Here is a 26160-nt window from a genome sequence, read left to right on the forward strand (position 1 = left end):
AGCAGCATTGGTCACCTCAGAGCCAGCGGTGCAGACCAGATGTGTGTTGTTAGGGTCATCTATCTCTTCAAAGGCTTTTACACTGCTGGAAAAGGTGCTTTATTTCCACAGCCTATAAACATGCACCAGGCACAGCTTACCAGACCAGAAGTGCTGTCTGTATTTAAGAGAACAGGGATACCTGGACTTGCTGTTAGGTTTGGATGCTTTTAGTAAAATCTGCAGACGCTATATGACGTGGATATTGCTGTTCTTACTTGTCCATTGAGTTCACTGAGGAGACCAAAACCAGGGACAGTTCATCTTCCTAAACCTCACTGCCTTGATTGATCCAGACACTCAAGAGGCAGGATATCTTTCTTTGCTGTCATAAACCCCAGAAAATCTGTGCTACTTCGTATGAAAAAAAAAAAAAGGCATTGAAATTTATGAGAGCAGCTAGGGAAGCAACTGAGAAGTACTGGTCCAGGGAGCCTGCCAGCCAGCACCTCAAGTGACTGAGCTGACTAACAGAGTCCATCAGTTTCCCATGTATATTAGTGCTGCTAGCTCAGCTTTCACAGTCATTTTTAAGGCAATAATTGTCCTAGCAAATCAGCAATACAATTTAACTACTACTGTCTAAACCAGTTTTGTGGTCATCCATTTTCTAAAGTCACCAAATTTTATTATTTACCCACAATACAATTATACCAAAACATACATATATTTAAGAAAAAGAAACACCTTTATAGAAATGTTGATAGTGCTTTGAAATCCTCTGTCACAGCCGGGACTCTGTTAGACGTTGCTAGAGGTCTCCCCGCTTGAATATTCCCCCGTTGCGCTGGGCAGGACAAACTTCACGTATCTTCCCTTCTCCCAGCCCCTCCTGATTCGGAGAAGTCTTTGCTGGATGCAGGGCAAACTGAAGATGACTTTTGCTAGGATCACAGTACATGGGACGAGCAGCGTGAGGGTGTAGGTTGGAGGCAGGTAGAACTTGTACTGGTTCTCATCGAAGGCCCTTGACCATCCATACGTGAGTGTGTGCAGAGTGCTGATTACCAAGGCAATAAATCCAAGGGTGGACTAAAAGGAAGAGAAACACACACCGGTTAGCAGAGGATCTTGTGCCTATATTTTTTTACACTATTTGGTAAGTGTACATAGCACAGAGAAAGCAATGAGTATTCCTGCCTTTCTTGGACAGAATAAAACGTGCCTGGAAGCCTTTCCTAGGTAGCGTGCCAGACTGCATTTTTCTTTTTCTAATCGGAGGTTAAGTGTGATATTAGAAACTCAGCAGGAGCTTCCCAGAAGATGCTGCCAACTCGGCTGAGAGGTGGGCTCCTGCCTCTGTGCGAAGCAGCAGCCCCCAGCCCCTGCCGAGCACGTAACTGCGGGCAGCTCACCAATGCTCCTCCCGAGCCGCAGGGGCCAGCTCCGCTGCCTGCCGGTCCACGGCTGGTGAGGGGCTGCTGACCGGTGAAGCATCAGCATCGTGGCTCTGGACCAGCAGTTGGCACCGTCAGAAGTCGGTGAAGCTGTAGCTTCGCGCAGAACAAAGACACCTTCGGGTAACTGCCGTCATCTACAGGAAAATGAGATTGTGGAGACAGAAGTGCTCTGTTCTGACGTGAGCGACAGCCCTGAAGGGTTTCCTCCTCTGTCCTAGAGATCTGTGTTGGTTCGTGAGCCAGACCGTCAGGCTTTACGATGGGCTAATTCCTTGAAATGGGGAGTCTAGAACCCTTTATCCACTCAGGGAGGCAGTAAGAACTCGGGCCCTGTTCTGCAGGCAAGAACTTCCCCCATTTTCAGCTGAGATCACGGCTCCCAAGCACCCACAGGCACAACATTTTGCCTGAATATTTCCAGCTCCCTCTGAGGGTTGCTCTCAAGAGGGGTTTTAAACTGGTCCCCCCACCAGTGGTTTCCAGCCAGCATCAGAGGTGGTGGCTCCCGAGTTTGCCAGCTCCCGCTGCCCGCTGGCACTCAGCAAGAGCCGGGGGCTCGCTCCCAAAGGCATCTCAAGTACAAGCCTTTGCCGCTGTATTTTCAAAGAAAAGCACGAGCGTAGCATATTGCTCTGCTTGGTCAAAGCTTGGTCAAAGCTTGCAATAGCAACCAAATTTCAACATGCCTAGACAGGGAAAATTTTGCTGCTGATGTCCCTAACTTAGGGAAGGAAACCTTTACAAGTCAAAATATCTGGCTTGGTGCAGCTAGTCAAGAGATCAGCAAGAAACACAGTCTTCCTGAAGGTATGCCCAGAGAAGAGGACGCAGCAGGGAAATAAGGGACCAGGGCAAGACAGGAGGAAGTCGGTGACATTCTCTCTTGGAAACAATAATCTCAGCGGGAAAACTACTCAATTCAAAGCATCCCTTCCTATTTTTGATTGCTGGGAAACTATTTAAAAACCCAGACAACTTTAAAAAATGTACCATATTGTTACCAATAAACTAGCCCAAGACTCCTCTAACTTTCAGAGCTAATCATTTAGGCAGCTGAGAGGGCTGGGCAGGGAAGGGAAGGAGAGCTCTAAAACATGCTCCCAGATCTAGGTACTTCACTTTTACAGCACCTATCAGGCAAGTCATGTGGGTGTCACCAAGTCCTGCCAAGATTTCACCTGTGTGACCCCCTGCCAAGGTAGGGAACTCTTCTCTGTGTTACAGCTGAGCGTTACTCAAGGTTGCGCCACGAGTCAGGAGCAGACCTGTGAAATGAACCTCAGTCCTGCATGCATCCCCACACCCGTCCTTTCTTCCAGGGACAGCCATCCTTCTTACCAGAAGCCGTGTCCGATTCCTAAACCGAAGTGGTAACAAGCAGCAAACCTGAACAGGGTCAAGATCGGTTTCACTTGGAAAATTAAGGAGGAGTTTGCTGCACAATGCCGTGATCACAGCTGAACCTAACAGCGGGACCTGACCCATAGCTCACCTATTATTTATCGACTCTGAGCTTCTCTCCAATGGGCAAAAAAATCCCTGGGTGGCAAAAGGTTGGACGTACCAGCTTGAGACTCATCGGGCAGAGCAGAGATGTAAAGCGGGGCAGGGGGAGAAGGGGACAGAGTGAAGTCCAAGGGCAGCAGATACTTTCTGCTCTGGGCGGAGGGTGCTTTCGGAGTCAGCCCCAGCCGGGCTGCATGCATGGCGGAGATGTCGGAGCTGGAGATAATTAGTTTGTTCCTCTACAGTTTCTCTTTCAACTGCTGCTGGTACTGGGAGAGAGTAGGAGTGCAAATTAGTAGGACAAAAGGTGACAAACCATCACAGGCGCTCAGTGACCCACCTTTGTGTGCGGACGGCGGGGCACATGAAACGAAAAAGCTAATTGGCAAAAAACGCGTGGATAAGCCGCCGGTGGCTGGAAACAGCGCTGGCAGCTCCTCAGACAGCAGCAATGGGCTGATCCGCTCGTCAGACAAATGAGGGGCTGTCTGGTGAGAGCAGGGGGTGCCTGGGGGGGGTCCCAATGCTGCTGCTGGCTGAGGGACCTGTGGTCAGCAGGGCCCCATGGCTGCACCCACCAGACAAGCTTTCAGCCGGGTACAGGTTGGTCTGTAAGTGCACAAAACCCAAAAGTTTTGCTGATCGCAGCTTGGCTCGGTATATACAGCTCAATATAATATGTGCTCAGTATAGGACAGTGCAGAGCCTGCTGAGCACCCTACGGGGGCTGATTTGCCGACGTGCTTAGCCCTGATATCACACTGAGTTTTGAAGCTCTGCTCTTGTTTATCCTCTCAGTGCAGTTTCTGGCTATGAAACTTTTTTGGTGTTTTTTTTTTGTTTTAAACAGTGGCAGGGGTTTCTTTTGCACTGTCACAGCACGGGGAACGTGGGGCCACCATCCATGTAAGGTGTTACAGCCCTCTAAAAGACGGCTGTTTGAAGATGGTATCTTCCTAACGCAGGCTTTGCATATATTTTCTGTTCTGTATTAACTCTTATATCTCCCCCATCTCCTAGGTGGTGTTTGCGAGGCTCCCTGTAATGTATCAGCAAAGGCAATTCAGTCGCATGTGGCTCATTTAGAAATGTCTGGGCAGCGCGCAAAGCAAATAGCTCCTTCCTGACCTAAATATGTTTCTGACTTCTGCTGCCGTCAGTCCCGTGAAGTCATTAGTTCCATGGAAGCGGCTCTGGCTCACACTTCATTGACAGGAGGGTTAGAAAAGGTCTGATGACACATTCTTTCTATCTTGCGATACCTGAGCTAAGAAAGAAACCAGGTCAATTCAACCTTCAAATTCCAGGAGGACTTCTCAGGATGGGAAGGTAAAGGCAATCATACACATTTTTACTTCTCAGCCAATTAGAGTTGATTTGTAAATCACTGGGGAACATTAAAAATGTCTACTATAAGTTGAATTACATAGGAATCACTCCTGTTATCCAGTGTCTAGATCCTGTACATTCAGTTAATCAAAACTGGACATATAGGGGGGAACTGTGTATCCAACTTAACTATAATTGAAATTTGTATATGTGCAGGAACTACTACAGAAATTAACTGGTTTTTTCCTAAAACCTTAGCAACAATCCAAATAGGATTTTGGGCCCATCAGGCAACAGATATGTATTTTAAGAGTGTGGCAGCATCCCACGACATTAATACAGATGCACACACTGCTGTTGGAAAATGTCAGACTTGGGAAGTAAGGAGGGGACTAAAGTGGCTCCTGAATTTGTAACAAGCCCCAGCCCTTTCCCAAATGTGGCTTTTGATACAGCGACTCTCAAACACACCAGCCAGTTCAACTGAGCTGGCAATGAATTGCTGCATTTTCTGGGAGACATCTGACCGGGGTGGCTGTGCTCTGCATTTTCCCTCTCTTTCACTTTTCCCAGGCGTGGGAAGCCACGATGCCCCTGACACGCTGTAAAAGGGTCAAGTGCTAGACATCTCGACCATTTGAGAAAGCAGCCTCACGCTTCACCCCTTGTATTTACATTGTGCCGCTCTGCATTAATTCAGGGAGGATCATTGTGCTATGTGAATGTTAACCTCTGGAGCCTGGGAGCAGTAGCTGTACCTGCTCTTAATTTCCTCAAGAAAGGCATCACCAACTTATTGAAGAGCAAATCATTTAAAGAGTCCTCATTAAAAAAACAAAAACGGAAGCTAACATGCTAAGAGATCTGTAACCTGCTCTTTTTACATGATATTTCCACAGTAGGACACAACACCAGCTGAGCCTCTCCTGCATGTGATCAGCTGGGAGCTCGTGTCGCACTGTCACGCTTTATCCCATGCGGACAGAAATAGGTGCGAGTATCTTTCCATGAACTAAGCCAGCCAGTTCCCATGTGGGGCAGCCAAGAGCTATTTTGGAGCCGACCATCACGTATTTGTCCAGCCCCAGCGCCACCGATATACCCTTAGAAAGATGTGGGAAAGGGTCCCAAAGGGCAGATGCGACAGTTGTGTTACATGGATTGGTAGGAGACGGCAGCAGTGCCTGCCGTGACAACGTATATAGTACATGACATAACGCCAGCACCCTCCAGGAGAGCTGCCAGGCTGCCTGGGGAGCCAAAGGGAAATGCAGGGGGGTTCAAAGCCTCCTTCCAGGCTGCAGGGAAATACTTCCCTTCGTTTGGGATTCCTGGTATGAGATGCCTAAGCCAGGATTAATTTACCCAACATCCCAGCGGCTGCAGCCCTGCCCTGAGACGTGGTGGCGAGAACTAATATGCTCCCATTGTCCGATCTGAAAGCGAGGTTTAAAGCTGGGTCTCCCTTCTCCCCGAGGGACAATCTCTTGGGGTCAAGCTCTCCTCGTGAGACTCTTCTACTCAGTGTAAATAATTACTTACTAGTCCAGCAAGAGAAGAAAAAAGACAAACTGACTTGCTCGTTTGGTGATCGGGGCACTTGTGGGGGAAGCGGGGGAGCAGGCTTCAAACTCCTGCTCTAATAAATATTGAATTATTTATACGGTGCTGAAGAGCTTCAACAGGAGAGGCTGGATGGTAAGATATTCACCTCCACATCCCCGAACCCTGCCCTCCCCTTTGGAAGGGTTAGACGTGTACCAGTGTGATGCATGGGGAGGGTCCGCAGGGGAGATGCAGGGGGATGGGGTCCCACAGGGGCTCACACGTGTTGGGGTGCCCTGTGGGTCACTGCAGCCGGACTTGAAGCCTGGTGCATGCTAAGCAGCGGCGATGTAGGATACACAAGTAACAAGGGGGTTTAGGGCTATGGGATACAGTAATGACATGATGAGTGGAATTTGGCCTCAAAATCAGCTCTAATGTGCAGGGAATACTTGAAGGTTCATTCCCTGCTGTCCCCATTAGTTAGCCCTAAGCCTGGCTCCAAGCGCATCCCTGAGAACGCTGCAGCCCCCGAGGTCGGGGTTTGTGAATGTCCCGCATGGTAGACTCGGGTCACTAGGGGAATTTGGCCCTTGGGAGCTTGGACATTGCTGCAAATGGGAAGAAGGCCCCCAAACCACTGAATGACTTTGGAGAAAGAAAAACTACATTCCTAATTCACTTTTTAGAATCCGACGTCGACTTTTGATTGAAATTATACCCAGTTCTCTGTGCATCTCGGGCTCTAGCATTACAGACCAGTCTAAGCCTTTTTGAACCTGTCTATTGAATATTTGGGTGCAGGCAAGCTCTGCTAAACCTGACCTTCCCCTGCACTGTCCTCCCAGGTGTTTTCCTTTTCAGAAGCTCACTCTCCCTGAAATGCAAGGGCAGATCTGTGTCCCGCAGCCAGCTGTCTCCGTGGCAGCTTTGCCTGCCTTCCACAGCCTGGTGCAAACTCCCCGCATCATCCCCGAGACGTCGTGCATGCTGCAAACTCCCCGCAGCAGCTCCGACGTGTCGTGCATTGACTGACACGCGACCGGCTCCAAGGGGGATCTTGCCCACAGAAGCGAACAACCCTGCCCTCTCTAAACGACCCCAAGGCTTTCTGCTTTTCTACCTTGTGTAACTTGAGGAGTTTTTTAGCTGTGAACGGCCCTGCGGCTCCCGGGCACCAACTGAGGGGGGAAAGGACTCTGCAGAGGGGTGTCACACAGGCAAAGCCCAGGCTGGTTTTTTTTCTCAGGATCCGTAACTAATGCTGCTAAATGCAGGCTGAGAAAGAATCTCAGCCAAGACGCGAAAGACTCCCTCCTGCAAAGCCTGCCGCTAATCCTCACGTGGATGCCCGTGACACATTACATTTTCCCTTCCCCCTGAGACAGCAGGACCCTCCACGGACCCGCTGAGCCCTCCGCGGGAGCAGCACGGCCCCCCGGGACACACCACATCCCGCTGCCCAGCCATCGCTGCTCGGTGTCACCTCCCGGGCGGGGGGTCCATGGCTCTGGGGCGCACGGGGAAGCGTGGAGTGGCAGGGGTTTCCCCTGACACCGGTGCGCAGCTTGCAGTTGCCGTGCCGGAGCAGGGATGCGCTGGGACGGCAGGTCAACCTCCGCCCTCCGTGGTCTGTGCGAGGGCCTGACTCTGACTGCAAAATCACTCTCTGGCACCGGCAAATGTCAACTTTACCTGGACGAAACTGAATTCCCTCCAGTTGAGAGAGTTTGCGATGGATGGAAGTGAAGTGATGGCAAGTAACGACAGCAAGCCCAGGGCAATTATTCCAACAGAGATATAAATCTCCATCCTCCAGACTTCCTCCTCTACCCAGATATTCATCTTCTTCTCCACAGCCTGGCATGACAATGAAGGTTTGTTAAAACGGAGCGCTTAGGAACAGAGGAACTGAATTTTAGCTGTATTTGTTCTGGTTTTGGAAGCAGGTTTCCTGGATGAACGCTGGGTCCTATTCACACCTTCAGCACTATTTGCGTATGCGGGAGGTGTGGAAATGCTCTTTTATCCCACTGCCGTTTGGCCAAAGCTAGACCTGATTTGAAGACTGCTGGGAAGAACTGCTGAATGCTCCCAGCTCCCACAGCCCGTAACCACAGCAGCAAGCCCCAAAGTCACATTTGGAAAGATAATTAGAATGAGAAGTCAGTTTAAAGCCATGAAAACAAATACAGATGCTTGAATATGCAGTAGTCTCCTAATAACCTTTGTTTTAAGTGCATTTAGGGGGGAAATTGTTCATGCTAATGGAAGGGAAGATGGGTTTTATGCTGCATGGCAAAGAGGAACATTTAGAACTGTCCTTTTTAGCCCATTAAATGGGTTTAATTTACTAAACAAAGATGTTGCTAGAAAACAGGAGGTAGAGGGGAAATGAACACAGGATGCTTGCCTGAGATTAATGTGCGACTGTGGCAATCGAGAAGGACCTGCTCAAGACTGGAGCTGAGAGGCTGGGGATATTGTCTGATGGTCGCTTTGAACAGGCGCTGCTGCCGAAACCAGCCATCCTGCTCCCCTCTGTGCCCGCGGCCCCTTCCCTCCGGTCTGTTGGGACAAGCGTTTGGAAACGCCCGGGCGAATATCCCAGCGCAGAAAGCAGACGGGTTGCGGGGCGATTCCTTGGTCGGGTTCCCCACTCAACTGCACAAAGTTTGTGCCATCCCAGGAGGGAGCGGGGTGGAACAGCGAGAAGCCAGGGGCCGGAGAAGGGCAGAGTCACGTTTTCCCACGGCACTGCCGAGTTAGAGAGCTGGCTGAATTGCCTGAAGGTAGCAATCTCACACTGGATAAACACTGCCGAGGGTCTCTAAGGCAATAAAGTCCTTTTCCATTTCCTCGTTCTCTTAGACTATGAGCAGTTCTTCACCATCATTTTGTTAAAACACCTGGAGGCACATTGTGATGAGGACACACCTTCTACAAAACAGCCCCCTCCAAGTTATGATTTGGTTACTCCAGCAGGCACCTACGATGAACGTCAGTGTGCGCAAACAGGGTTCCCCCAAAATCTAGGGAGAAAAGTTGAGGGGAACTCCGCTCCCTCCACCACTGGATTTCTCCCCTCCTAGCATTTTTCTTGCCTTTGCCCTCGTCTCAGGCACGGCAGGCGCCAGGCAAGGCTGGTTTTAAAGGCTTGTCTGTGCTTCTGGGGAGCAATGGCACGGGGGAGTTTGATCCTAGCCCTGGCAGTAAATGCACGGGCAACACCCTGCGTTTACTGGTCCTCGGTGCGGAAGGGTGCACGCCTGGTATGTGGAGCACAGCTGCCCCGTGGAGGAAGCGCTCGTATGGATAACAGCCTATTCCCACTGTCCCGCACGTGCTTTGGAAAAATGAATGCAAAAGCCAAGATATTAAGCCCGCTACCCAAATCTGGATGTGTGTAGAAGATTACTACAGGTGCTGACCTGAGGAGTACCCGCATTACCTGCTTGACGGCCGTCTCGATTAACTGGTAGCGGTGGGAGCGGCGCATGGGCAGACAGAGGCTGTACGTGGCGTGCAAAGCCGCGCAGAAGAAGCTGAGGAGACCAATCTGCTTTCGGTGCTGGAGCCACTGGTCGAGCCAATCTGGAAAGCGCCTGTATTTGGTGCCATAGTAGAGCTGCGAGCAGGCTGCCAGCACCCCGGGCAGGTAGACGAGAGACAGCATGACGTAGGCCACGCAAGGCAGCGTCGTGTTGACCACCTCGATGGGGATCTTGTACAACTTGTTCTTCTGCTCCCTGATATAAGGGTGGATGACCTGCCGGATCAGGTTGTAAGTGAAGAAGCAAAGAAAGAGCCCCAGAGCCAAAAAGATGGGGATTTTCCAGGCTGGCAAGAGGTGCAGGGGAATGTTCTCGATCTCACGGGCTGATGACATGCAGCCCATGTCCACAGGGGTGAATCCCATGACTTGAGCAATTTCTGCTACGGTGCGCTTGGCTTCTTGGTTGTTTGAGCAAATCAGAACCTGCAACGAACAGAAAGATACACGTAGGGCAAAGAGAGATCAGGCTGCTGGGAACGAGTGCGTTGGGAGGGATGCTGTGCTAAAGGGAGCCTGCGTTATTCCACTGAGCATCATGTTTCCTGGCAGGCTTTCTGATGGGGATTTACCATGGCTGCCAAAGACCTCTCTCCCGGACAAGTTTCCTTTCATGTGTGCACCACCAGTTTGGTTGACTGGCTGTATTTAGATAAACAGACAATTAAATAATACTTTTCACTTAGGCAGAGGCTCCAAACACTACAAAGTGTGAAGTAAGTGAGGGTACTTCATTTCCGAGCAAAGAAATGCAGAAGCTATGGGGTGGTCTCTGAATGCCACGGCCAGCACTCAGACCCCCTCTCCTGGAGCCTAAGGCCATTTGCTGATGCTGCCAGACCTCAGCTGCTGAAACAGTTGGGATTTGGCCCTTGTCAGAAGAAAACAATACCTGCTTATTTCCATCCCTGGCACCTGACTGCAGCGTCCACGCAGAAACCACGTTAAAACCCTTGACCACGGTGCAGGCTGGGAAGAGGGAAGCCAAGTACTCGGCGTTGGATTCTTTGTGATGGTTGATCTCGGTGTTGTTACTCACATCCACCAGGATCTTGCCCACCAGCACGTCAGCCAGGTCACAGAGGGTGGAGTAATGTTCCCTGAAAACCGCCACGAAGATGACATCTGTCTTCTTCACTGCCTCAGCCTGGAAGGTGACTTCTGCTGCGGAAGGGAAGAGGCCGGCTTTTCGCTTCGGGTTGCGGCTGCCGACCACCACCTTGAACCCGGAGCACACCAGGCGGATGGCCAACGACCGCGCGAAGTCCCCGCTCCCCAGCACCCCGATGGTGCGGCTGGCCGCAGGCGTGATGCTGGGGTCACCCTCCATGCTCCAATGGCCCAGGAGGGGTTTGGCCATGTCTCCTCTGGACATCCTGGCAGAAAAAACAAGGGGAAATGCAAGTTCATGGTGAAGCTCTCGCAGAGACCCAGACCACAGCAGCGGTCGTGGAGAAAAACGCCACTTAGGCCACTTGAACAGAAGCGCATGTGGTTTTGGTCCCAGTAGCCCAGGACCCATCTGCCAAACCCACCAGCAAGTGTGCAGTTACGTACAAGCACCATTGGAGGGGGACAAAACACCACGCTGGGTTGGAAGGCAAAGAGTCTTAGGAAGGTTTCCCCGGTTTGTGAGGTCCAACACCTGCTGGATGCACTCATCCATCCTTTGCTGTTCTTCATGCTGACATCTCACACTTGCAAAGCCAGGGCAATGCTAACAGCGACCAGGACCAGCAACTCTCAGACCCCCATGGAGCTACCAGGCATCTTCTGAAAAACCCAAGGCCAGGGGTCTATGGGGATCCCCGAGCCTACATCTGGAAAAGCCAGAGGGGTGCTTCTGATTTGCAGGAGCACAACCAAGGCAAGGGGTTTAAGATTAAATGAAAGTGTCCTAAAAGTGGTAAACGAAGACAGTTGCAGCCTTTGCCTGTTCCAATATTTGGGTCTGCCAAGCACTGTTTGCTTCAGCTCTTCAATGAGTAATGAGAACTTACTCGTGACATTTAAAAAATATATTAAAACATGATGGGATTTGCTCATGAAAGATCTTGATGAGCTTTACAAACCTTAATGAATTTTGCCCTGTAACACTCTGCTCTCCGTAACAGATTAGATATTGAGGCCACGGAGAGGTTTTAAGCAGATCAATAAATTCACAGGCAGCACACCAGTCGGCCCTGGAGTTCAGAAGAAACTCAGGCAGGGAACTGCCAGGCTGCTCATGGGCTGTGCCGCCAGCGGCTCAAATCTGCCTCCTGACTTAAGGAATGGCAAATTTACCCTTAAGGAATGGCAGATTCCTTAAGGGCAGATTTTTAAAGGGCCCAGGAGGTGGCGCGGGGAACTTATACACCAGGATATCTGGCTTTTGTATTGGGCACACTGGTGAGATTATAATAAAGACCATAATTAACAAACTCATGATGTACTGGGGACCGAGACAACTTGGTTTTGGCAAAGTACATCTGGCAAAGTACAGTCTTGCCTTGTAGCTAGTCAAGTTCTTTCAAAGTGAAGGTGACCAGTCTGATGGGGTGACCTGGTCCCTGGTGCAGGCTGTGTTTTTCATCGGCTTTTGGAAATGTCCTTCACCCAAGGCTTTTCTGGGATTGGCGCAGTAGTGGTGCAAAGGGGAAGAGCACTTCTGCGTGAATAGTTACCAATGGGAAACAAAGGGTAAGAAGAAAGTAATAGTTTTCATAATGGGAATAGGTTATCAAGGGATTTCCCTGAGGACCTGTGTTGTTCAACGTGCTCATAAGTGGTCTGGGAAAGGGAGCGAATATCGAGAAGAAGGAGCTTGTGCATGATGATCATTTAGGAGAGTCACTCTGTACTGTGAAGAATCCGCAGAAGGATCTCCTCTTTCAAAGTGCCTCAGCACCGAAATTCACTAATGACACATGGCAAGAGCTGCCTATGGGCATAAACCCCCCTAACTATATATGTACACTTTAATGAGCTGTACATTTGTTAAAACCACTCAGAAAAATGATCTGAGGGTCACATTACTCTGAAAATACCAGCTCGGTGCTCCCCGGCAGGCACACATCAAACAGACGGAACCTGAGTTGTTGGGGGAGAAGATCTCTCACACAGCAACCACGATCTCTCAGCCCTGCTCCTCATGGAAAGCCTCCAAAACACCTTCAGCAGATGGACCTTGAAACTGTAATTCTCTGTCCTGGATAGAAAAAAATCACGGCTTCAGTGACAATACTACTTCTACGGCAGAGGTCTGTCTGCTCTCCCCATCTCTCCCCAAGCCCATCTTGTCCCAGAGACCAAAGAAGCGTGTTCGCGTGGAAGACGTGCTCTCAGGAAGAAACAAGTGCCAAAGAAAGGCATGCTGATTTCTTCTCTCTTTTAATAACACCTTTCCTCTGCTGCCCACACATCACGTAGACTTTGTTTCATGCTCTAGGTGAGTAAGAGAGCCCTGTTAAACACGGAATAACTCATACTTCACTCTGAAGGTTTCTGCTTCTGTTCCAGACTTGCAGAAGGGTTTGTGTGCCGCAAGGCTGATTTGGTGATGCTGGCTGTGTCAGCTGGGTTAACCCAGGCTGCTACCTGTGCGCACACCCCTGCCTTAGGTATATTCCTTGTGTATCACAGTCACTGGGATGTTTCATCCAGGAATTAGTGGGAAAGGCGTACAAAACAACACAGAAGACACTACTGTACCACTGTATAAATCCACAGATTGAACAGCACACTGCAGTTCAGCTCACTCCACTGCAAAAAAAAGGGAATAAACCTAGAAAAGGGCCATAGGTAAAGACAGAGATGTCAAGGACTGTCAGCTTGGAAAAGAAACACATGGGTGAGGAGGTAGAAGGGAACACCCAGGATTTCTCAAGGGGAAGAGCAACCTCATGAGCAGAGCTCAGGTCAATGAGAATGCTGGAGAGCAATATGGAAACACCAGTCCTCTTCGTCCGCAACCGGCTGTGCTGCAAAACCCCTACTGTAAAGTAAAGCAGCTCTATCTGAAAAGATAGGGTTTTTTCCTGGCCCCTTCTTATCGGGTGCTTTATCAAAAGCTCACTGCTTTACTTCTTAGAAACCTTCTTGCTTCACCTAAATTTATTCATGGCCAGAACTATTTGTTCTAGAGCCAATGCTATTGTTCAGCCTAATGAGCTTTCTTTCGTCCTCACACCCCCCCCCCCTCGCCCCTTTTCCACCACCTGTACGCACAAAATGTTATCCTGAAATAGAGAGATGCATCTCTGGCTCTCAGCCAAGGGGAGAGAAATCAACATCCAGGGTGACAAAGCGGTTGTTACCCGCAGACTCATTTTATAATCAATCTAAAGCACCTCAGAAGCTCTCTCCGTGCTCCCACGGGGACGTGAATTTTCTGCAAGCAAATTTTCTTGTAGTGTGTTTTCTCTGTCCTGTAACTGCCACTGAACATGTAGAGAGATGTTAGCAATGTTTGGAGATAAACAGCTTTGCTGTCTCCAGTTATTTTGATTAAAAAGGATGACAACTAAACGGCCTTTGAAGTCAGCAGGATAGTTAAAAAGTAAGAAGCCTCAAAATCTTTTCTGTGGGTTTGGGTGTGATTATTTCGGTCGTGCCCTGACTGTCGGGGCTTTGGAGCAGGACCCATCGCTGCTGCACAGCCCTCGGTGGGACGGCGGCTCGGTCCCACCGGCCGGCTGCTGTCTGCCACCGCCGTCACGTCGCTGTCACTGCCACGCACCGCAATCCTCCCGAGGAACGAGGAGAAAATCCCTCTTGCAGCGTAAACGCATTTTGCCGAGACAAACGCTGTGGTCTCTGCCTAACAGATGCCTGGAAATGAAGTGTCTGATTAGATAACAGTTTTTTTCAGTTCTGTATCTCTGCGGAGCTTGCAGACCACCCCCCCTCCCCTCCTGCCGCCGACCCTGACTTACCATGTCCGCGCTGCTTTTTCTGCGCCTATGGACAGTGTGTTCCCTGCTTAAAACTCTCCTTCCCAAAGCTAATTCTTCACGGCAAGGTCAACCCATCCAAACCCAAGTCAGTGCAAAGCACCGTGGCCAGGACGCCGCGGAGTCGCCCGGAGGCAGAGGAGGCCAAGAGTGAGTGAATACCATGGCATTCGGACACATCTTTAGTGTGCTGCAGCCTTAGATAAACCTTATTTATTGATCTTCCCTATCAAGGAAACTGCACCCCTGCTGAGTTATGACACCTGCAATTCAAGGAGATCGGTTTCTTACCAAGGAAGCTACAAGATGATTTAAAGCACAGCCCGGTGGAAGTAAACTACCTTCAATCCTAACCAGGAAGCAGCTCCCTAATTAAAATACCTAATACAATGTAAAGCTGCCCTTCAGCTAGACTATTAATGACACCCTTATATCACTGCGTGGGGATGCTATGTCCAGCTCTAGCACGCTTGTTCCTCTGTGCAGTTCACCACTGCATTGCAATTACTGCTATTATTTGCAGGACAATAGCAGCGATGGGCAATGAGCAAGACGGGGAACTCCGCTCGGCCAGGCACCCTACCAAAACTGGCTGGAAGGCCACTCCTGCCCCAAAGAATGGGATCAGACAGACAAAAGCTGGGTGAAACGAAGCAGTCAAATCTCTGTTGCCAAGGCAGAGGGAGAGAGGGGCTCTCACAGAAGAAAAACATGGATAATTCGATGTATTTTGCACCTGAGGCTTGGCAGAGGCTGTTAGCTTAGGCTCAGTGCCAGGCAAACAAGGTTTTTCTGCCTCTCCGCCCACATGAGCGGCCTCGCTCAGGTTTTGCAGCAGGACTGCCGTTCTGGATGGAGCTGGGCTGCGGGAGCCCACTCAGGTGTCTCTGAGCTCACAGCAGAGTCAACCTGCCAAGCAGATCATCCCCCACCGTTAATGGGGAGCCGGCTCAGTCGTTATCCTCTTTCGACAGACGTGGGGGACTGAGATACCAATGATAACGGGACTCCAGTAAGTTTGCCTGGGAAGACCCAGATATCCTTGACCACGTCTTTAACAACGAGACCATCTTTTCAGGCCCCTTTCAGTTCCTCTGGTACAGGAGGATAGCCTAGCTGGTTCCCTTAACTCGCAGTCTGGAGGTGTTTGAGTTGCAAACCCTGAAGAAGGATGGACCTGTGGTGGCAAGGCATGAACTCCACTTCAGTTCTGGCCAAAAAAATCAAGACCTGTTTCACTGCCTTGGTATTCAGATTTATCAGATAAAAGACAACTTAGTTTTACAGTAACTCTAATAAAAAAAGTAATGTCTTAAACATATTGCTGAGTCAAACTGTGCCGAAGAACAGGGCAGCAATCTCATAAGAAGCTCCAAGTAATGGTCCTGTCCGGTGCAACCGAACTGGTTCCTGTTTGCACAAAAGCTCATCTCTGAGCTCAGCCTCACATACAGAGCCCGAGCCAGCAGTCCCTTGGCTAAAACAACTGCTTTTGTGTCTTGTCCCGAGGTCAGGTTTTGTTTAGACTGACCACAACTGAGTCTCACGTAGTTGTGGATTCAACACGGTGCAGGTCATCACAGAGCATGCTCTGTGCTTCAGCTTCTGCGCTGGGTGTTATTAGAGATAAAGCACATGATTATTACCTACAACCCCTAATGAGCATGTGAGTTGAAAGACCAGCAAGCCCCAGGAGGAATCAACTGATGTAGCAGAGCCCTTGGTCAAGTCACTGCAGAGGAATGTCCCACTTTCTGCACCGGGACGGTCCTTTTGGATTCTGCCAGCTCCACGGAGCATGGTCCCGCAAACACACACCCCGGAGGGATAGGGGTGATCTCTGCCCCCAGGGGCCTTTCAGTCTACAGGGAGGGACCTTTGAACCATGAAGCTGAAGCCCTACAGCTTCTGTTTGCAGAGCCCCAGCCGTGCCTGCTGGCATCTCCTGCTGCATTAACCCTCGAGAAGTCCCAGGTGCAGAGGAGCATTCAGCACCAGAAGTCTCCATTCAGGTCTTGCCGTGAGCAGAAATACTCACTTTTTGGCTACAGCCATGTTGCTTCCAGGGAAAATAAAACATTTAAGTCTCTTTCCCACACCCGGAGTGTCCCTCCGAGGAGCACAGCGAAGCCAGTACCACGTACCTGTTGGGACTGGAACAGATTTAATTAAAAAAAAGGGCTTATCCAAAGCTGCTTTAACCCCGGCTCTGGTCCACATTGCAGACCTTTCAGTCCTGCCCTGGCTGACTGGAAATAACCCCTCTGCTCTGCAGGTGAGGGAAGGAGGGGGCAAAACCAGGCTTGCTGTCCCTTTCCCTCTTTCTCCTTCCAAAGCAGAGTTAACTCTCCAACGGCGCAAACCAGGAACTGGCAAAGGGAATAAATCACCTTCAGTATTACTTCAGCCAGAAAAGCCATGTTGCAAACCTACCTGGGATGCCAGCCAGGCCACCAGAATGAGGAAACGTCAGGAGCCGGGCTCCCCCCCGCCACCGTCCTTCGTCCCCTTCGTCCGTGTCCACGGGGCATACGGGGCAGGGCGCGCTGATGGGGAACGGGGGGGCTCTTCACCCTGCGCCTGTACTGACGGGCTGGGGGGGTGGGACGGGGACCTGCCCTGGGGAAGATGGCCCTACCCCGAGCAGGCACCCCTGGGTGCTGAGGCTGTCCCCTGCGACATGGTGGGCACAGACCTGCTGTGGGCTCCCGGGGTTGCCGTGACCCCAAACCTGCTGTGGGACCTGCGGGGCTGCTTGACCCCAAACCTGCCATGGGCTCCTGGGGTTGCTGTGACCCCAAACCTGCCGTGGGCTCCTGGGGTTGCTGTGACCCCAGACTTGCCACGGACTCCTGGGGTTGCTGCACGTCCCCCTGCCATCGCTCTCCACCCCACCGCACTTTGCATTCACAGGTCCTCGTCCCTCCCCCTGCCCCAGGGCAGGTGTTTATTTGATTATCTCATTTATCAGGCGTTTATCTGTTAAAACTGCTTCCATAAGCTCCTGCAGAGCCCAGCTTTCTCCCCTCTATCTCTCGATCCAATTAACCTCACCGCTTCCTCTTTTACCCCCAAAGGACACGGCAAATGATTTGCCCTCTCCTTCTCTGCAGACACATTCTGCATTTTGAGAACAGGTTTCACATCTCCCTTCGGTTTTTCCTGCATGAATGAAACCCAGCTTTCCTCAGAGCTGTTATTTGCTGAGAGTCCGACCACTCAGCCTCTCTTCCATGCTCTCATTTTTCTTGGAGGACGCACACAACTGCATTTTCCAATCGAGCCCCTAAAAGGCACTGTCCAGAGCAGAGACACCGCTTCCCCAATGTGCCACTTCTCTTTCCACACCCCAGCAGCCTGTTTGCTTTTGCACAACTGCGTGACACTGTTGACTCATGGACCACGGTGCCCATCACCCCATCCTCTGGTTCCCCACGGCCGCTGCCTGGCTGGTCACTCACCCGGTGTCCACACGGTCAGTTGGTCCTACCACACAGGGCACAACACGTGCCCTGTTTTTTTTAGATCAGCTTTCCAATTTGTCACAATCTTCAATACTTAGTCTCTCCTCTAAAATGTTTTCAGTCCCTCCCAGCTCAGTGTCACCTACAAATTCAGTACGTGCCTTCCTACTCCATCACCCGCTAATGAAAACATGGGCTGACAGGCACTGACCCTCCCCACTCCGTACACCCTCCGGTTTAAACATTGATAAATATTGAGGATGTTGTTTTTGGAAGCCAGCGGTGAAGCCAAAGGCATGTCCCTGACCACGAGATGTTCTTCACCATGACCAAAATTCCAAAACATCTTTCAAAACAGGGGAAAGCAGAGGAGAAAGAGCTACCGGAATTTCTCACCGGGGCAAAATAGTCTCTTTTTCCCACACAATCTCAGACATTTTGGCTACAGTTTTCCTATAGAAATACGTCAGCCGGTGGTCACTTTGCAGGGACAATTTCCCTTCCCAAGGTTAAATGGGCAACGTTAATGCTGAGCAGAAAAATCACCCGCCTACGATATGGAACTGGAAAATGAACTTTTGGCCTGTTCTTTTCATCAAAACTATGTACTTTTAAGCACAGTTACCAACAGGTTCTGCCACAGATAGCCCCAAACTCTCCTCTCCCAAATTTGTCTCCAAAGGCAAGTGGCCCCCCTTTGCAGTACCACTTCTCTGCAGCAAAGCCCTTGTCTGAAGAGCTTCCTCTGCTCTTCTGCAAAAAGATTTTCCTGCCCGTGCCTGCTGTGTCAATAGAGAAACGAGAAAGGCTTGAGAAGGACCTCCCCGTAATAAAACTTCATAAAATGGGAATCTGAAAGTCTGGGAAGCCCAGAGGTTTCATTGCAAGACCATGGAGAGCACAGACCTGAAGCAAGATGGGGTTTTGCTAGAACGGTGCGGATGCTGACATAGCACACAGGACTTTATCTGGCTGATGTGACTCTGAGTAAGAAGGTTATTTTCCCTTCTTATCACCTCACAGTTCTTAAGTGACATAAAGGGGTGGTTCACAACAACTTCAGGTGCCGTACTTAAGTCTTACGTGGCTTCTCTTGGGGTCTTAATTCTCTTGCTGCTCTTACCAAGTTAATGACTATTTCACAGTGACTCACCCATTTCTGAGCCCTCCCCTCCCCGAAGTGCTGGGAGAGCGGGGAAGCAGCCAAAAGCCCAGATGGTGGAAGCTTCTCAGGTAGATCTAATAATGCCCTGCGGCCAGACACCATGGGAGGAGGTGCTCCTGCCTGAACTGAGATGGGGAAAATCTCTTCCGCTCTTCTCCGGGCAGCGCGTGCCATTCTGCTGGGAGCTCGAGGGCTTCGGAGGTGGTGAGACCTGACTTCAGCAGTCACCGCAGGGAGCTGGCAGGCTCCGACTGTTTAAAACCTCTTTATTTCGTTCCAGGAAAGATGCAGAGGAATTGCACTGCGTGCGCATGAAAATATTTGGATTGGCTATTCCCGTGCTGCAGTGCTTGTTAGAAGGCTCTCCAAGATCAGCACTCCCTCGCCTTTCTGATTTTGCCTCTCTCCCGGTGACTCAGAGGATGCACAGGACCACATGGGGGGAGAAGATGGCCCGGGAGGCAGTGTGGGGTGGAGGGAAGACACAACCGATGGCATGGGCTCCTGCTGATCTCTGGCTTTCCTCCCTGGGAGCACAGGCATGGCACACGGCGCACAGAGGTAGCTCTGAGCCAGCCCTGAATAAGCACAGCAGCGAAAACGGGGTGCTCTGCCCAGGAAAGGCAACGAAGCTCACGCAGGGCCACGTTCTGCCTCTTCTGCCTTTCCCAGCAGTTCCTGGGAAGCTACTGGGAGAGATGGGGCAAATGCGACCGGCTGACCGGGTGGTCCTGTTCAGTGATCCAGATGGGTGGGAGATGGGTGGGAGAGAGATCCTTTCCACCGAAAGTCAGTCAACTTACTGCCCTGAGATGCTGGGACCCACAGCACTCTGCCTTCCCCTTCGCACCCCTCGTTGTTTGCCTGTGTCTGGCAGAAACGTGCCTTTGGTCCGACATGCCGGAGAGCAGAGCCAGCTCGCTTCACCTTTTCCCCGGCACTGGCAGGGGTCTCGCTGGTCAGCCCGGGGAGGCGAATTCATCTGGTCCCTTCTCTTGAGGGACACTGAGCTACTAACGTCTTGCTGTATGTGTGCCGTTCTGGCCATCTATTTTACATTTCTCTTTATTTTTCTTCATTCCTTCAAGCAGGTGATGAGACCAACCAGAAAGGAGGAAGAAGAGGGAGCGTTACTGACCTTGGAGGAGCTGGAGGAGAAGCAAGGGAAGGCAGCAGGTGGCTTCACCAGGAAAGGACCATGGAAGGACGATGACTTCACACTGCCTTGTTAATAATATAGCACTTGTTTTGCCTGAGCACACTATATTCCTGGGGGCATTAATGCGTTTTTTAAAGCCAGTTCTACTGGAGCACTGCCTCCCACACCCACCTTTGGCAAGGACGCCCTCGCAGGGAGAAGTTGATTTATTCTAAGTACCTGAAGCAATGCATGTTCGTATCTGTTAGTGCTTGCACATGGTCAGTAGTTGGTATCAGCATACTTTAGTGGTGGACACGTTATCTACAGACACTGATTCTTGAAGCCTATGGTCCGTGGGGAGCTCTTGGGACATTTTTTCCAAAGACTACAGTGGTGTAGGCATATGAACTAAATGGAAACGCATATGCAAGTGTTATCACAATCAAGGCTTTAGAGAGACTCACTGAAAAGCTGAGAACCTGGAAAAAGGATGGGAGGAATTTCTGTCTCAGTTCCTTAAACCTTGGGCAAAATTTTCGAACTGTTCAAATGATTTAGGCCCGGAAGTGCCTAAGGGCTTTTGGAAATGGGACGTAAGCTCCCATGTCACCGACGTGCTTTCGAAACGTTTTATGCTTTCAGTTGAGCTGCATTTCACTTAAACTTAGATGAAGATGGGAAGCTGCTTAAGCCACTGTAGGGCTGCAGGGAAAACTACCCTATGAATAAGCAGTAACTTAAAATTTGGAAAGAATTAGCATTTGCCTCCATCGTGGGTTTAACAAAAAGCTAATTGTAGTCAGTGATGGCAAACTTAGAGATAACAAATCGGTGGGTTTTAATTCTTGGTATGTGTTATCTCTTACCACAGCTGCCAGTGCCTTTCCCACCTCTTGACAGAGCCGGCCTGGCTGGCCTACTCCTTCCACCATCGGAAAAAACGTGCTTCCCCTGAATCTAAACCTGCTGCTATTTATGGGTGTGATGTTACAAGGCCACAGTCAAAGCATAGTTCCTAACAATAAAAAGCAAAACAAACCAAAAATAAAAAGCAAAGCAAACAAAAAAAAATTCTTATGCTTTCAAAAAGCATGTTTTCCTGGGGTTTGGTGTGGTGTGGTTTTTTTAAACAAGGACTTGTTGAGTCATCAATGTGTTCTTCTTTACAATTATGGAGGAAATCAAATATGCGCAATGACTATGGGATCTTGTATTACTGTACATTTGTTTCATAGCAAATGTGATTTTAAAAGAGGAGAAAACTTAAGCTTGATGTAGTATTTAAATCTTGTTAGTCCTCCATCTCCTCAGCCCACAGGAGTATTGATGCTGTAGGCGATGGCCTTCCTCTCCCGCTGTCTCTCAGTTTTGGTTTCTTGCCACAGGAGGCAATTTTCCCTGCGTTACTTTTATTTAGACTATAGCGAGGGAAATGATTTGGGGTCTTCAGTACCCGTCTATCCCCCGCTCGGCACGGCGGTTGCGGGCATTACAAACACCAATGCTCCCTGTTGTTCGGCAAAGGGGCCGTCGCAGCCCCGCGCACCCCCCGGGCAGACGCTACACCCTGGCCAGGGTCTCAGGACAGGGACAGTCCCACCCCAGGTCACCTCACCTGCGGGATGGTCCTACCACAAAGTCAACTCTCCAATTCCTTCACAGCTTTCCTCCTCTGTTACTCGGACACAGATGAGATGCTGAAGTCCCCCCCATAGAGCACCCAATCCTGGTATCTTTTATAAGCCCCTACATCGGTACGGAAACTACACGGCCGCTCCCCGCTCGCCCCTGAGGGACCGTGGGCCCTGCCCAAGATTTTCCCCAAGATTTTTTATATCTCGCTGCTGATTTCTCCCTGCCTGGAAGAAGCCGCTCATCTCCTCAAGGCGTCTGGTGAGCTGAGAATGAAGAAGCGAACCTGCTCTGCGAGGGACACAACCCGACTGGTGCGCCCGCCGACACCTCACGCCCCACCGCGCCCAGGAGGACCGCACCGCCGGTCTGCGTGGAACAGCCCAAACCGCCCCGTTTCAGCCCGGTTTGTGCCCGCTGCCAGGGATTTTCCCGAACCCGCAGGGACGTGTCCGGCAGCCACGGGAAAGCGCTTCCAGCGGACACCCCTCCTCGCAGCCCCGGGGACGAGCATCCCGCCGGCCTCTCCCTAGGGATCACCCGGATTTGGGACACACCGGCCCCTCTCGGAAATTTCTGGCCGGGACCTGGCCCCGGCCCCAAACCCGACACTCGTCCCGAGGCGGCCACGGCCGAGACCGCCCCGGGGGCCGCTCCCGCCGCCGGCCCGGACCCCGCTGCCCGAGCCCAGGCGCGGAGCGGAGCCCGGGGCGGGTCCCGCCCCGGCTCCCCAGCCCCGCCGCGGGGTTCCCGGGGCCGGGGGGTGCCGGCGGGACGGGGCCCGGGGCCCGAGCGCCCTGCGGCGGGGTCACCCCCGGCGGCGCTGCCGAGCCGAGCCGAGCCGAGCCCCGCCGGCCCGCATTGCACCCCGGCGCCGCAGGTTCGAGCCCCGCCACCGCCGCCACCGGGCCCCCCCCAATCGTGGGGCAGCCCCGCCGCGCCGCGTCGTCCCCGCAAGGGCGAATCCCGCTGTGCCCCGTGTCGTCGTCCCCCCCCGCGGTGCTCACCTCTGCGCGGCGGCGGGAGGGCGAGCGGAGCCGTCCGGTAGCGGTGAGGCGGGGAGCGGTAATGTCAGGCCGCGGGCTCCGCCCTCCTGCCCGTGTGCCCGCTGGCGGCCGCCACACGTCCGCGCCGGGCGGAACGGCACGGCTCGGCACGGAACGGAACGGAACGGAACGGCACGGCTCACCCCATGGCCCAGCACGGCACGGCACACCACGGCTCGGCGTAACACGGCCAGGCTTGGCATAACCCGGCCAGGCTTGGCATAACCCGGCCCGGCTCGGCACAGCCTGGCCCGGCCCGGTTCGGCACGGCCAGGCTCACCGCATGGCCCGGCACTGCCCGGCCCAGGGGCGAGGGTTTGGGAGCGGTGAGCCCTCCAGCCCTGGCCCCGCTCCCCGCTGCGCCCGCCCGGGTGGCGTTGCCACGCCGAGGTGAAATGCAGGCGGGCGGGAGGGCATCGCTCGGGGGGGGCTGCGGCAGCCGTGGTGCCCGCCACGGGCAGGGGTCGAAGGCAGACCTTAATTCTCTATTTATGAGTGCATTTCAGAGCCAGCCAGGGTTTCATTTTAATGGGAGGGTGCGGCTTGGTGCGCCTCTCTCCCTGCTATCAGGGGCCGAGCACTTGCTCTTAAAAGCTGTGCCACGGCGTGTGGAGCAGATAATGGTTCTTGCCCCCGCGCTGGTGAAGAGCCGTCCTGTTGGAACCAGCCGCACGGCCCCGCTCCGCTAGACCAGCGGTAGCACGCTGTTAGGCTGCCGAGAGCTGGCACTAAAAGTAGCGTCTTCAGGCAAAAAACGTGGGGTCAAACCCACAGGGATTTGTAAAAAAATTAATAAATCCCTCTGGAACTTAGGTTCAAGTCTCTCAGTAGAGGAGATGAGCGTTGGGGGGGGGGGGGGGGGCCTGAAGGGATTGTCTCATCCGTCCCCGAACCGTGGCATAGCTGGGGAGATGCTGGTGCGGTCTGTTTTCGCAGCCTGCGCAGGGGGATGCGCGGCCCCTCTGAACCGGGCGTTATGTGCTTCACCACCTCTGTGGTTAGGAGGGTTTCCTGAATCTCCTGATCTTCGCTGACTGCCATCCCCTCCGTGCCCACCTTGCCCATGGGAGGTGTGTTCCGAGGGTGAAAGAAGCCTCACTTCTTTCCGCTCTGCTGGGCAGGCTGTGATTTTCACCACCTCAGCCCATTCTCCACTGCTGTCCTCCACGGATGCCCTCCTGCCTCTGTGCTGCCCTGTAAACGGGGCCAGCGGCCAGCCAGGGCTGTCCCGGCATGGGGGGGTACCCACCGCCTCGCACATCCACTTTCACATCCATGGGGTGAGAGATACAGCAACCTGCCGATACGGGGAGGCTGCAGGGAAGGTGTGGGATTGCTGGAGAAAGCTTGCATTGGTGGCTCCTGGTACTGGGACCTTGGATAAGGGAAAGCTTCAGAGGCTGGGGGTGTTCAAGCTGCAAACTTCAAGATGCTGCGAGTTCCCTGGGTATTGGGGAATACCGGAGAGGCGAGAAAACCTATTGGCATGGTTGGAAGAAGGAGGATCGTTGGGGTATCTGTACTTCATCATGCCTCCGTGAAGTCCATCTGGGACTGAATGCAGCCGACAGACCCATATTACTCCTTACGTCCTTCTTCCCTGTTGTGGCCTCTGCCTCCTCATGTGAATCTTAGCGGTACTTAATTTATATGCCATGATCAACCCTTTGCGGAGACTGAAGGAAAGAAATCGTTGAACTCTCCTGCACTTTCTGTATCTTGTTACCTGCACTCCCACATTATGTAAAGGACAAATTTTGCCTTTTAATTTATTTATAGAACCCATAGTTGTTGCCTTGTTTGCCTTGGTCATTGTGATTCATTTTACATGGTTCCTCTTTGTTCTTGCAGGTCTCTGTAAAGCCACGGTTGCACCATGCGGGTCTCCCTCTGTACCTTTCCCTTGCACGGGGCAAGGCTACTGTTACGGGTTTGTGATCATTTCCTTGGGTAATGACCAGCCCTCTGGGGTTCCTTTATCCCAAAGCACTGAAATCTACTTTTTTCATAGAATAGCAAACTTAGGAGTTTTTTCCCCCATCATTTTCATCAAAATATCCTCTGCTTTTCCACTTTTCTGTCACAAAGGGGCACCTCAAAATGAACACCCATTTTATACCTGCCTCCCTCTTCTCAAACCCCTGGCCAGCCCTGTCCAGGCCACCCATTTGCTGGGTGGTTTATGTCCTGCAGCTCCAGTTTTCCTGCAGCCGTCTCAGTAGCTAGCTAAAGCCTCCCCAGCTTTACTGGTTGCTCAAGAAATGCCTTTGGGAACCGTCTTTCTGATGAGGTGACCTGATGTGGGCTTGCAAGGTGCCTTCATTTCTTTTCTACCCAGAGATACCCAATGTGCCGGGCTCGCGCTGGACTTGGCCAGTGTTTCTGTGTGTTTATCTGCTTTTTTCCCCCCTTTCTCTTTGCTGCTCCCGAGCAAGGGTTTTTCCCGTGTCAGCTGGACCCTTCTTCTCCCAGCAGTCATCTTTCCTGGCCCATCACTCGGTGGTCGGAGCGGCGGCTCTCTGGCAGCACCATCTGTGTCCCCGTGCCCAGCTGGCCGTGCCCCCGCCGCCCCCTCAGCCGTGATGCCACCTGCACCCCCTCCTCCCCGTCCTTCCCCTGCCGTGGGGCCGGGCAGTTGCTTTGGATCTGCTCAGGGCTGGGGCTGGCAAGCTCCGCCGGTGCCCATGTGCCGGCACAGCGTGGCACGGGCGAGCAGATGAACCTCGGCAGCTCCTGGCTGCCGGGCCAGGGAGCCGTGGGGAGCCCCCACGTCCCGCGCCGTGTCTCGAGGCTCTTGCTGGGATGCTGGAAGCATCCGAGGTGGCTGCGTGGAGGGGTGCACCGGGCCAGCTCGCCTCCTGCCTCATACCTAATCAATAAGGTGGATGGCCCTCCCCTGTCCCAGGGCATGCCCAGGCTTTGCTGTACGCAGACACCAAGGCGGTGGTCCCCGAGCCCCCCTCAGGCTGCTCCCCCCTTGCCAGCTCCCTCGGGTGCATCACCAAGGGCTGGTGTGCATCAGAGGCCGGGGGGGATGCAGCAGCGCACCTGAGCAAATACCGTGACAAAAGCAGCGCTCGGGAACACCATCTCACCCTGCCACCCGCAATGTCACGGCAAGAGAATAGTTCCGCTTTCCCCTGAAATCTGAGGGTAGTAAGCGGCAAACTTACCGTTTGCAAACCAAACCTATTTGACAGGGCGGTCGGTAAACGTAGCTCCTCCTCTGGTCTTTCCAGAGCTGTGTTTTGGGCTGGAAGCTGCTTTCTCGGGGTCCAGGGATACCGTTTGGGTTGGGAAATTGTGTTATAAGCACACCAGGAGCGTCGGGTGGGTTCGCCGGCACAGCACACCGGACTGGCACATGGTCCTGAAACCACCGAGCCCAGAAAGGAGACGAGAGGCT

General features: G+C 52.3%; 1 protein-coding gene across 5 annotated transcripts; it reads right to left on the minus strand.

Moving 5' to 3' along the window:
* Positions 1–645: 645 nt before the first annotated feature.
* Positions 646–26160, minus strand: STEAP3 (STEAP3 metalloreductase). Of its 5 annotated transcripts, XR_007507743.1 has the most exons (6): positions 16740–17080; positions 10265–10748; positions 9271–9798; positions 7515–7679; positions 2932–3214; positions 990–1071 (listed from the first exon to the last, which is right to left on the minus strand). XR_007507743.1 is itself a non-coding variant. In XM_049814686.1 (5 exons), the coding sequence occupies exons 2-5, from the start codon at positions 10745–10747 to the stop codon at positions 781–783; spliced, it is 1467 nt and encodes a 488-aa protein (XP_049670643.1). In that variant the 5' UTR covers position 10748; positions 25928–26160; the 3' UTR covers positions 646–780. The 5 variants fall into 5 exon arrangements, 4 of the variants coding, with proteins under 4 accessions (XP_049670643.1, XP_049670651.1, XP_049670615.1 ...); XM_049814686.1 differs by lacking the exons at positions 2932–3214; positions 16740–17080 and adding an exon at positions 25928–26160 and having other exon boundaries at positions 646–1071; XM_049814694.1 differs by lacking the exons at positions 2932–3214; positions 16740–17080 and adding an exon at positions 22716–22825 and having other exon boundaries at positions 646–1071.

Source organism: Accipiter gentilis, chromosome 1 (assembly GCF_929443795.1).
Source record: "Accipiter gentilis chromosome 1, bAccGen1.1, whole genome shotgun sequence".
Classification (NCBI taxonomy): domain Eukaryota; kingdom Metazoa; phylum Chordata; class Aves; order Accipitriformes; family Accipitridae; genus Astur; species Astur gentilis.

What these genes read in the sequence shown, in the direction of transcription:
- STEAP3 (XM_049814658.1), bottom strand. Translation starts at nt 17,080, where the DNA reads ATGGCAGGTTTGGGGTCAAGCAGCCCCGCAGGTCCCACAGCAGGTTTG. An exon ending in TGGCCTGGCTGGCATCCCAG is followed by an intron (nt 10,749 to 16,739) that starts GTAGGTTTGCAA and finishes TTTTTCTGCCAG; the next exon opens with GATGTCCAGAGGAGACATGG. An exon ending in CCAGGGATGGAAATAAGCAG is followed by an intron (nt 9,799 to 10,264) that starts GTATTGTTTTCT and finishes TGTTCGTTGCAG; the next exon opens with GTTCTGATTTGCTCAAACAA.